Source organism: Folsomia candida, unplaced genomic scaffold, assembly GCF_002217175.1.
Source record: "Folsomia candida strain VU population unplaced genomic scaffold, ASM221717v1 Fcan01_Sc006, whole genome shotgun sequence".
NCBI classification, from domain to species: Eukaryota; Metazoa; Arthropoda; class Collembola; order Entomobryomorpha; family Isotomidae; genus Folsomia; species Folsomia candida.
In genome coordinates, this window is record NW_019091198.1 from 5,690,828 (window position 1) to 5,702,209 (window position 11,382).

At 36.8% G+C, this 11,382-nt stretch overlaps 1 protein-coding gene across 3 annotated transcripts; it reads right to left on the minus strand.

The window, feature by feature from the left end:
* Positions 1-2,202: 2,202 nt before the first annotated feature.
* LOC110851190 (ubiquitin thioesterase trabid) lies at positions 2,203-9,940 on the minus strand. Of its 3 annotated transcripts, none has more exons than XM_035852854.1 (15): positions 9,740-9,940; positions 7,481-7,608; positions 7,280-7,407; positions 6,639-7,207; positions 6,358-6,559; positions 5,110-6,237; positions 4,917-5,002; positions 4,555-4,668; positions 4,188-4,455; positions 3,847-4,091; positions 3,516-3,751; positions 3,387-3,452; positions 3,236-3,318; positions 3,088-3,144; positions 2,203-2,992 (listed from the first exon to the last, which is right to left on the minus strand). In XM_035852854.1, the coding sequence occupies exons 5-15, from the start codon at positions 6,438-6,440 to the stop codon at positions 2,968-2,970; spliced, it is 2,391 nt and encodes a 796-aa protein (XP_035708747.1). In that variant the 5' UTR covers positions 6,441-6,559; positions 6,639-7,207; positions 7,280-7,407; positions 7,481-7,608; positions 9,740-9,940; the 3' UTR covers positions 2,203-2,967. The 3 variants fall into 3 exon arrangements, with proteins under 3 accessions (XP_035708747.1, XP_035708746.1, XP_021954553.1); XM_035852853.1 differs by lacking the exon at positions 9,740-9,940 and adding an exon at positions 9,499-9,688; XM_022098861.2 differs by lacking the exon at positions 9,740-9,940 and adding an exon at positions 8,635-9,008.
* Positions 9,941-11,382: the final 1,442 nt, after the last annotated feature.

Sequence of the window (11,382 nt, forward strand, 5' to 3'; positions counted from 1 at the left end):
CACAAATTTTTAGTAACTTTAGTCTACAACTAGTTCAAAGGTGATAGAGTAAAACATGAGTCTAGGTAAATTTCGAATGTTGAAAGATAAACCTTGGTTCGCAAAAATTTGCTGGCTGTGACAATGGCTGTGAATAAGTGGTGAAAAATTTACTCGCATCTAAGATATCACACTGGTTGACAAATTTACTGGCTGTGCTCACTGGAAATCTCACATTCAGTCAGTTTAAATATTTTTTAAAACTGTAACCATTTACTGGAAATTTACGAAGATTTGTTATTGGTTCTCACGGTGAACTTTCCAATAAAATAAGCAGTCCTTTAATGGATATATTATGTAACAGCGTCAACGTCGTCCCCTGCACCACCGCGATGACTTTCTAATTCGGTCTCACCAGCAACCCGATAAAAAATCTGAGAAAGCAACCAATTTTCAAAGACCTGGAGGAAACAAGAACCACAATTGCTTTCCCGACAAACCGGCGAAATTATGTCCTCTTTACTGGGCGTGTTCGGTTTAGCAGCAAACTCTTTCTCTTTAGCATACGTATTGTGCATTAAGTGTTCTGGGTATCAGTCCCCGAAATTAAACGATTTTGTTCTCCTAGAATGAAATTTAATTGAATGTCCTGAAGACCCGATCAAAGAAGAACATGAAGAATATCTCGACGGAACCAAGAAGGAATTGAAGGAATCGAATAACGTAACAAACTGGAATTTCAGCAGCCGCCGATCTTTCGCCTTGTTGATGAAGCACTGAGAAATTAACTAAAGTGTAAGTGAAACAAGGCTCGGCTGCTGCTTCTGCTTTTGCTGCTGGACTTCTGAATAGACCAAACCTTGTTTAAAAAAGTGGGGAACGGGTTAAAAGTTTAGCAATATATTATGAGTTTGCTTTTGCTTCTTCCCCAGCTAGCCTATGGCTTTTTGGGGATGGTGAGTTTGGTTAGCTCAGTCAGCGTATAAAGAACTTGATGATGAATCAGGAGCCGCACCAACCAAACCAACCCAGCAAGAGGAGGAAGAGAGAATAACCAGTGCAATATGCGGTAATAGCCAGATGAGGCAGTCAGAGATTCGCTCAACAGCGGCGGACAACGCTTGCATACGCTTCTCAATCCCTTTTCGACACAAAAATTGGTCATGTCGTCGTCGTCGTCGATTTCAGGAACATTACTTGATACGAGCTGGGTGTGCCGTGGCATTCCCCTCTGTTTTGGCGGAAATGGGGCGATTGTTAGACTTATGCTTGAATTTGAGACTAAATGAGACCTTTCAAGATAGTCCGAGATGACGCTATTGTTCAATAAGGTCCACATCTTGTAAATTTTTATCTTCTTCATTCCATGAAAATATTTGAGCCAGCATTTTCAGAACATTTCCAGAAGATCTCATACATCAAGTGAGAAAATATGTGTAAAGATTTGGCTCCCTAAATTTCCCTTGGTTTTCATGGGGAGTCCATGAATCTGGCAGTGCACGGAAATAGGAAATCAAGCAACATGTTCGGTATGCAGTTCACTGGGTGGTGAAAGTGCTTTCTCCGGGAGAGAGAGAGACGGGATGGATGGATGGACATCGTTTTCTGGGTGTGCTACATCCTACCACACGTTAGAGATGTGTGTGGTGATATAATTGGGTGCAATCGCAATGCAACCCTTTCAGTACAGATTTGAGAAGTGAGCCAACAAGCATACCATGCCACACAGCAGAATATGTAGGAACAAGGTTCACCACCTACACAATAATGCATACACATTTGCAATGTTGGATAAAAATGCAGTTATTGCTTGTTATTTGTGTACGTGGTATTATCCAACTTGTTGTCATCTCACTGCTCAAGGAAGAGGAGATAGGACAGGTTTATATTTTGATGAGGAAAGTTGCATAAAGATCAGGATTTGGCTTTACACAGAGTAACTTCGTAAACATGTAATTTCCATCATTCCTCGTTGTTGTTGTATAATGAAAATTGGGAGAAATTAAATCTGCATATCGTGGCAAAATAATATGGCAAGATCGAGCGTGACTGCGAAAGAGTTGAATGATTATTAATGTGACGTTTTGGTGGATGGAGGCGATGTACACGTAACATCATCAGACATGTATACGAATCATGATCATGATTATTATGATTATTATTGAGACATTAGGAGTTTGTGTGCTGCATTATTTTCAAATTAGAACAAATAAATTCACTGGGTATGTAATGTCATTCGGAAGGATTTATTATTATCTAGGTCAAATTCTAGATGCATTTGTGCACCGAAATTCATAGTTTGGTTCACCATTTTAACCCTTATATCATAAAATAATGTTCGTGTAACTAAAAAAGATTCGGAAAGTTGGATTTATTATTATATTACGATAACCGGGAACACAAAAGCCGTAAAATTAGCGATTTGGCCTTGAAATTTATAATTACATAAAAGTTTTGTATAACTAGATATTGGTTCATAGTTAATACAGTATTCATGTGATGATGATGATTACAGTTAATGCGAATTTTTCACACTAACCACTTATATACGATGTATAATAGTCTTCTAGTACATACATTTTGTATAATAATTGATAAATATATAGGGTAATTTCTTGCTCTCGACTATTCAAAGCAGCTCTGCGCGCACTGTGCAGTAATATTTGAAATATCGTAAATGATAAGTATCGGTTGATGAAAATTAGTTATACATCTATATAGGACATTTTGTATCATGTTGTGTTTCGTTCTATCAAGACTAAAAATCTAAAGTTGATTCTTTGTACGCTATTTCGAAAGTATATAGGTAGGTAGCTGTAGTATTATTTCATCACTTATGAACGCTACTTCAAATTTGATTTATCCTTTTGGTTATTCGGATGAGTGTTTTTACGACGAGTTGTGATTTTTAACGGTTTCGAAGTCAGAAATTTGGTGACCACTCTGGCAGAATTTGGATGCGTGCCTTGGTGCGTTGGTTCACTCTAATCAATCGTTATCAGACTCTCCTTCGCTAAAAAGTCAGAATTTCATAAGAAAATGATTAATTAAATAGTTAATGATAAAATAAGCGAAATGGTACAAACTATTTTTAAGTGAAACACGTACCCACTAGAATAACAATTCGTTGTGGATTGCCTCATGTATGGAGCTGTAGTCATTTGGCTGTTGAATTAGAATATTTTGTACATTGATTAATTGATCGATGAAATGTAATGTAAATACTGAAATGCTTTGATTTTTGTGCAGTACATACCCAAGCCGACGGTAATGGTTAAACCATTCTTCGACCATCTGAGCAACCAACAAAGGCCGCTTTTGAATTCGTTGTCGACATACCTACAATAAATTAAACCATTCGATAAACTGTATAGAAAATGGCTTGCATTCGGTGAGGTAAAACTAACCATAACTCCGTTTTCGGTAAAAGCAACATCCAGCCATTGACTAAGAATGAATTCCTCTTTTCCGATCTGAAATAATAGTGGGAAATTGTTAAACTAATTTTTCATTGTCATTATAAAAAGTCAATTCACCTCGGATTGTGTAAGGAATTGGATAGGAAGAACAGCTCCATCAACCGTTGTGAGCGGAAGATAAATGGATCGCTCATTGACTTCAGGACCGAGCTGAGCTGCTGAATCCACTCTAGCCAAGGGGTCACAGTCAGGTTCCATTGGTACCAGGGCTGAAAAATGACCTCTGGTGTAGCCCAACGTAATGGGCCACCTCCAGCAGAAACTTGTCTCCCACAGGAGCGGCAGGTACACTCCTGTCATAATTAAATCAGTTAAACCGAATTCCGTTAATAATAATATGATGAAGAACAATGAAAAGGTTTGTATTAAAGCAAGGAGCATTATTAACCTTCATAACGAGCAAATCCAATAGCTTCCCCTCGGAAACTTTTGACATATTTGACCCCGTAAACAATGATAGGGCGCCTCAAGATGTGTGCTAGTGCAAAAATATGAAGTTGTTCCAGACTAGATCCTGGTTGACTTGCTAGTGACAATAGCTTTGCCCAATCCGTCGAACACTGCGCTTCATTCAGACTGTAGTTAAGATGCCTGGCATGATGGAGCTCGCTTTCTTTCCAACGCTGGTAAAATCTGTGTAATAAACAATAAAATGTTTAAAAAGAAAGAAGCGCATGATAATAGTACAATGCAGAAATTATTAGTTTGCTGTCTGTAGCATTAACGTACTGTGTGGTACAATCATGTAGTGAGTCCGACAACGCTCTTCGCAAGCCATTGTCACGGTCAAATATTCCCCAAGTCGCTTGAAGGATTGAATCGAGCAGACAATCACCAGCGGAACGATTCCATAAAGCATATAGTCGAGAATTAAGTTGTTCGGAAACTTCGATGGACCAATTAATGATTTGTCCATTTTCCAACTCTTTTTGTACATCGCGATCCAAAATTTCATCAAATAGTGTTTCTTGCGTTTCTGGCGTCATTTCATCGATTTCTAGAGGAATTATATATAAAATTAATATTTAACAACATTCCACTTCCCAGACAATAGTCCATTGTTTACTTCAAGTTATTTATCAGTAAGTTTTATTACCAGAAGGCAGAGTAAATGTGACTAATTCAGATGTGTAATGACAGCGTAATGTTCCTTTTCTTGGACGAATGGATGCCATTGCGAAACGTCGAATTTCGAGGGCAACGTTGGGTGCTGCAAAAAGAACAAGTGAGGCTGGTAAATTTTTAAATAAAAATACAGGCAATGAGCTGGTCAATATTGTAAAGAAATTTTATGATTTTTAGATTTAAAATCAATGAGTGTTAGGTCATTCACCACCAGATATATTATCAATTCTAATGAATAAATGGAAATTATCAAATGCTGGTATACATAATGGAATAGAAATTCATAGTTCGCATTTTACAATTTTAAAGATGAATTGATAAAGTGGTAAATACCGGCATATGACGGGACCCTCTTTGCCACGGGCTGAGTCCCATCCACTTGTGACAATAGCGTAGCCAATACATCCTCCTGATGAAACCTGTAAATATGAATTTAGAGAATATACATACAAATTTATATATAAACAAGATCTGTAACAGTAATTTTAATAATTATGCAAATGATAGCTACCACTAAATGTCTTACCTAATCGCCAAGTGAATGAGAGTAAACCCAATATCAAATGCAGAGGGTCGATCCAGCAGCGCAACTTCAGACTCTGATAACTGCCTTGTTGGATCCCCTCCAGACGACAGATATTCTTCAACAAGTTGAACATTTCCGTCCACAACCCCACAACACGCATCCAACCATCGACGATCCATTTCACTCCCACGAAACAGTCTCATGCGCATCGTGTCCGAGTAGTTCGTGTTCAGAGCATTGCCCTCGTACCGTGAAGTCTCAAAATTTCTACTACAATTATTACTAACACCTAGTGATAAATTAGCCAACGCCGGCGTCATCACAGAGTCCACACAAAGATTGGTTTGTGAGAACAAGCTACCATTGTTGACTTCATTTGTTCCAAGCGACATGGCTTGATCTCCCGACTGGGTACATTCACACATTATACATTTTACAGATCTTGGCCAATTATCATACGTGCACACGGGACAAGTCCATTTTTCTTGATTAGCATTACTAGGATTATTTGGACTATTTGATCTAGTGTATTTCTCAGCACCTTGAGGAAAAGTGGTATTAATTTTGGCAGGAGAGTCGGCCGGAGAACAATTCGGCAGATTTGGTCTCTTGATAGACTCCGTGTAATTTCCAGTCTCCGCCAACTCTGAGATCTTTAAAGATTCCTGAATTTTTGGGACGAATGCATCCTCCTCCTCCGAAGCATCATTCAAGCACTGCGAGTTGAATTTTGTGTTGCAATTTTTGCAGGAAGAAGCGTTCATCCAGTTTTGAGTGTAGCACGAAGGGCAGGTCCAATTCCATCGATTTGCCCATTGTTTGGAACCTAGTTTGTCATGAGAGGAAGGAGTTCGGCGCTTGGGACTCGAAATTTCTTGCAGTTTGTTTGATGTGTACTTTTGCTGAGTCGTTCCACCGCCAATTACTCTGGACGCACAGGGACTCAAATGACAAGCACCTTGAATTTCCGATGATGAAGGAATTAATCCTGATGATGTTTCAAACTGGGATGAAACGATAGGTAGTCGTAGACTTTTGTTAGAAAGAGGAATTATAGAATCTTCGCTCGGGAAGGAAGACAAGGGTGGCGGGGCCCCCTCTTCTATGACTTCTAGTGGTTTTGGTGACCTAATACAGAATTTTATGGAAATTGTATATTAATAATTAATCTTAGACTTGTGTTTCGTGGTGCATTTTCATGTAATATACATCCAACCATAAATAATTTAAAACAATTAACTCCCTCACCTGCACATTGTACATTTTATAGCTGATTGCCAATTCAAGAAGGTGCAGTAGAGACATTCCCATTTCCTCCCATCACAGCTCATTTTGCATTCAGATTATAGACTAACGTTCGCACGAAAAACCTTGACGGCGAATAACTCAAAACGGATGATATTCACGCAATCTTTCAAAACACAGACGAAAGGCATCCACACAAGTAACCCTGTAAAATTAAGTAATTAATAAATCAAATTAACATCGAACCTCAGTTTTTTAATTTTCGCAAATTATAGTTTTCTTACCTAATATTTATAATCACAGTGAACGATAAACTTAATTACTGCAGACTTAAAATAGATACATAATAAAACAATTTACAAATATCGACAAGTACTAATAAAAATAAGAACGAGAATTTAAAAAAACAAAAACAACAAGAATTGCTAAAATTGTAGAAGAAATACTTGTCCAACTTTACACAGATTACAAATCACTCGAAGTACAATGAAATACTTCCTTTACAAATTGTTCAAAACTTGAAATTTGATTATTTTGAAAATGATCAGCTGAATAATTTGTTGTTGTCTATTCCGGAAAAAAAGTAGAGACATAAAAAATGAAGCTATAAAATCACCCTGTTTGGTTGCTACTGTTGCTAGGCTAAAAACGAAATATATAGGAGGACATGGTTTCTATGGTGGAGGTGGTGTCCAAAAAACGCCAAGTGCACTTTACGATTGAAAATCAGAGAGAATGTATTTGATAAGCTGGAAGTGAGATAATTTGCCGTTTGGATGACGCCAGCGTTTGTTAGAAAACTTTGGACAAATAGAAGAATAATTTCTTTGCTCAAATCCAGACGAAATTGGCACTGCAATTTATAGAAAAAATTAAAAATTAGACATTATTCCCCATTATTTTCTGGGAACCTTAAATTTCTTACGTTATTAAAACAAGGAGATGGACACCTGACACCTAAGGTTTGGCTGGTAGTGTCAAAATTGACACTACTAAAGTTATCACACCACTTGTATAACCATCTTCCTCGTTTCCATGAAAAGATATCACGGCCTATTTTATGTGAATTAATAATAATTAATAGCGTATTTGTCGTAATTTTTAGCATAAAAAGTTAATATCTTACCTCACCACGAGCCGGTGAGTGACTTCCCTTCTTGCTGAGTATTAGAAAAGCACTGCGCTGGAGGATAATGAACCCTCCTGGAAAGTAGCACAACCACTAAATCACCTTCTTCGGCTTTCTTGCTCTTCCTGAAAAATTAAATATGATCATAAGACTTGATAAGTTTCAGTTATCAGCACGCCAAAATTCACAAGAATTGGAATCAATTCAAAAGTAATTGCATATTTTTTTAATTCCAAGACAAAATTTACGGTGCCCTATTTTCTAACTACTTAACCCTGACGTATGCACATTGTTTCAGTGGTGGGAGCATGTTGGGCAACCTTGATTACACGACGTCTTATTTTTATAGAGGACAAAAACTGCTAGGATCGATAACTTTGCCAATGTAATGATTTCTGTTATCCGTCTGCGTGCTCGATGTTACGTATGTCGGTAACAACGTACCATATACTTTGAATAATATACATATAAAAAAACCAACTCATTCGAATAACTACTAAACAAGATCTCACTTAAGACATAAAATTATACGAGCTGAATATTATTATTAAAAGCCACATATTACTTTCACCATTTACGCGAATAAGTACTTATGACGGTAATGAAATTAAACACGTCGTCGTCGTCTCGTCTATCTACCTAAATGATGAATTAACAATTAAACAATGAAATGATAATATTATGAGATACTTTTAAAATATATTAAAACATGATTCAAACTATTACTGCCAAATGAAGTGCAAAATCACTAGAACATTCTACATCTCCCATACAGCTCATTGTTTTAAACTCTTTGTTGATTGATACAAAATAAATATGGCAAGTTTTTTAAACAAAATATTGCCAACATGAATTATTAAACACCGTTTTATTACTTTATCACAGAACTCTAGATTGATTTTTTACTCGGTTTAGCAAATTAGACTCTGAACTCAATACTATATTTTCTCAATCCTTTAAAGAATTTATGTTTCCTCTAAACTAGTCTAAACGTCGTTTTACTAAACAAAACTTTTTTACACCAATTAAAACTGTAACACCAACCACAACTACAAACACTCTAGAATTTTCACTACCAACATATTCCGTTAGAACGTTATTATGTCGCAAATATTCGATATCATTTTTAAGGAAACGATCTAATTTCTTACTTTTTCTGGTATATTATTTCCGATCCAGAAATTTTGCACAACGTTTAATCCTTTTTTTTATATTCAAACGAAGAGTAAGAACCAACCAACATTCACATTTTTACCATCATATTTTTTCTTGCTCCACTGAATTATGTATGTATGCTGCTTAATATAAATAATATAATGGCTGTTAGTTGTTGTTCAACAATATGATTCCTCTTTTTAGTTGGTAGAGATTTTCACAATTATTTTATCTTGTTAAGCAGTGGTGGGATCCCTCTTTCTTTTATTTCGTGCCCCTCACTTAACAATAACTTGCCGTATTTAATAGCACACGATGAATACCTTTTGCTTAACCAACTTGCTTAAAATACTATATAGCCTTCGTCTTACTTCTTCCCTTACCCATCCACGTTAACTTAATGGCACAATAATAAAAGAAATTTTTTTGCCTAACTAACTGTGGTGTGGGTTTTGAAGTGAGGCCGTATATAGCCGTATCTATGTACATAGTGTGCAAATGCAATATCACAAACTATATGCACGTATTGTGTGTGTATACTCGTCTCTTAATAACAAACTGCACCAGTAGTAGGATAGCTTTAGTTCAAAAAAGTTAAATTCAACCCTTTTGCCAAAACCTTGTTATAGTCGTTGTAACCTTTTCTTTCATGATGCGAATCAATCTCATCCTGCAGAATTAATGCTGCCACCACGACATTAACATATATGTAGATACATATATCTACGATCCCGCTTAGAGCGGAGGCTATTTTTCTAATTAAGTAATTCTTCACTACGTACAGTAGTGGTATCTTCCTAGTTTTTTTGTGTGTAGTAGATTTCACTTTTTTTTATTTGGGTAAAAAGGCCCGTGCTCACCTTCATATTGTACTTAATCAGATTTGTGTAAAGGAGTTGAGAGGTGGGGTTGAATTAAAATTATTGGGTGAGAGGTTGTAAAAGAAATTAAAACTGCACTTTTCTCCTCTCCTCTCTCTCTTCCCGAGACGATATGAAATGAGCTAAATTATGAATGAGAGAGAGAAAGAGAGAGACAAAATACAAAGGGTTTGAGAACGCAGAAGTAGTAGAATGAAGGCTATTTGGAATTTGGAGTTACCTTGGTGGGCAGATTGGCCCTGGTTTCGTACTTCGTAGTCGTTGCTTGTTCTTTTCTATATACGCGAATATCTCGTATTATTAGCAGTAGTGGTGGAGAACATTGTAGAGCTTTTGTAGCACACACAGAGAATCCGAAGTGCGGGCATAAGCGTTGGAAAATAGCGAATTCACTGCTCGTCGTGAAGTGAATATGTTTTTGCTACGACGAGCACCACCACATCACACGACACAACGTCACAACTCCATAGATTTCAACTTTTCCATCGTGATGTTAGCTAGCTGGTTGGTTTAATTTGAAGGTAAAATCACTTCAGTGATGAAAGGAGTAAACAAACAAAGATTTTGCTCGGACATGATGGAGATGATAAATGGTGATTTGTTTTTGTTCTCTTTGTCACTATGATTATGATGTTGTGACAATTTGTAGCAAAGGGAAGAGAGGAGGTTGCGTTTGAGAAAGTAAATGTCACATCTTATTATATGTACGGAGGATCTGTGGCAGTTTGTAGCAAAATAAGCTCAACTTGGGTATATGTACATGCAGCATGAGTAAAACCACTTTATATGCAAGTTAGAAATCGTGTTCGCTTTAAACTTGGTTAAAATATCGTGATGGATGGTGATAATAAGTTGTGACATTTAAATGCAAGCGAGAAGATAGCGTGGTCTTGGTCCAATAAAATGAGACTTTTTACTTGAGGTTATGAGATGGGTTTCAATGTTTACAGGGCCACCGTACAATCGCAATTTGCCTCAATTTTTCGTGCTCCACAATATATTATGCTGCTGCTCTTGGTGGTGGTATATTTAGTTGATTAAAATTTTTTTAAAATTATAATTGTATGGGTTTCGAATTTATTGGAAGTTGGTAAATTCTTGAAGAAAGTCTACTGAACAAACAAACCAAATGTTATTTGTTTTTACTTATTTTCGGACTTATAACTTACTCCATATGGATGGAGTAAGTTACTTGTATTATACATAAAGTGAACGAGTTATGTACTGTGCGGGTGGAGCTTAAACCTACGGCATCCTGAAGTACCTTGTGCTGAGACTAGGGTTTCTCATGAGTTTAGCTCCATTCGCACAGCACATAACTAACTCACTTCAAGTCCTTTAGATCCATGCTTCAAGTATAGGTTTCTTGCTTTCACGTCAGGCCGCAATGGTTTTTCCAAGCATTTCGTCTCATCATCGTACAGCTAATTGCATACATTCCGTTTTGAGACGACAAGTAGCAAGTTTGTATATTCTTTTGTATGTTTTACACTGCATTACATTGGTTTGGTAGACGATATTTTATTATAATATCTGAAATAACATGACATTTCTTTCAATTTCTTGTCCAAATTGATGCGAATTGATCCAAATTGCGACAAAATTGATACCGAATTAGTTTCACTATCATTCCATACATGTGTCGTGATGAAATTAAATTCTGGATATATTGACGTTTCCTCATCCTTCAGACAGACGAGTCCGGGCACGGAAGGAAAAAAATGTGAATGTCGTGAATAATCCTCTTTTCTTCTTCATTCATACGCTCAGAATGCTACTGAGGAATGCTCCATGACATTTGGATGCCATTACAATGTCCATCAACGAGTCACTTCTGCAGATTGAATGTTTTGTCGATGAGAT

What these genes read in the sequence shown, in the direction of transcription:
- LOC110851190 (XM_035852854.1), bottom strand. Translation starts at nt 6,440, where the DNA reads ATGAGCTGTGATGGGAGGAAATGGGAATGTCTCTACTGCACCTTCTTG. An exon ending in ATAAAATGTACAATGTGCAG is followed by an intron (nt 6,238 to 6,357) that starts GTGAGGGAGTTA and finishes ATTCTGTATTAG; the next exon opens with GTCACCAAAACCACTAGAAG. An exon ending in AATTCCTTACACAATCCGAG is followed by an intron (nt 3,453 to 3,515) that starts GTGAATTGACTT and finishes CTATTATTTCAG; the next exon opens with ATCGGAAAAGAGGAATTCAT.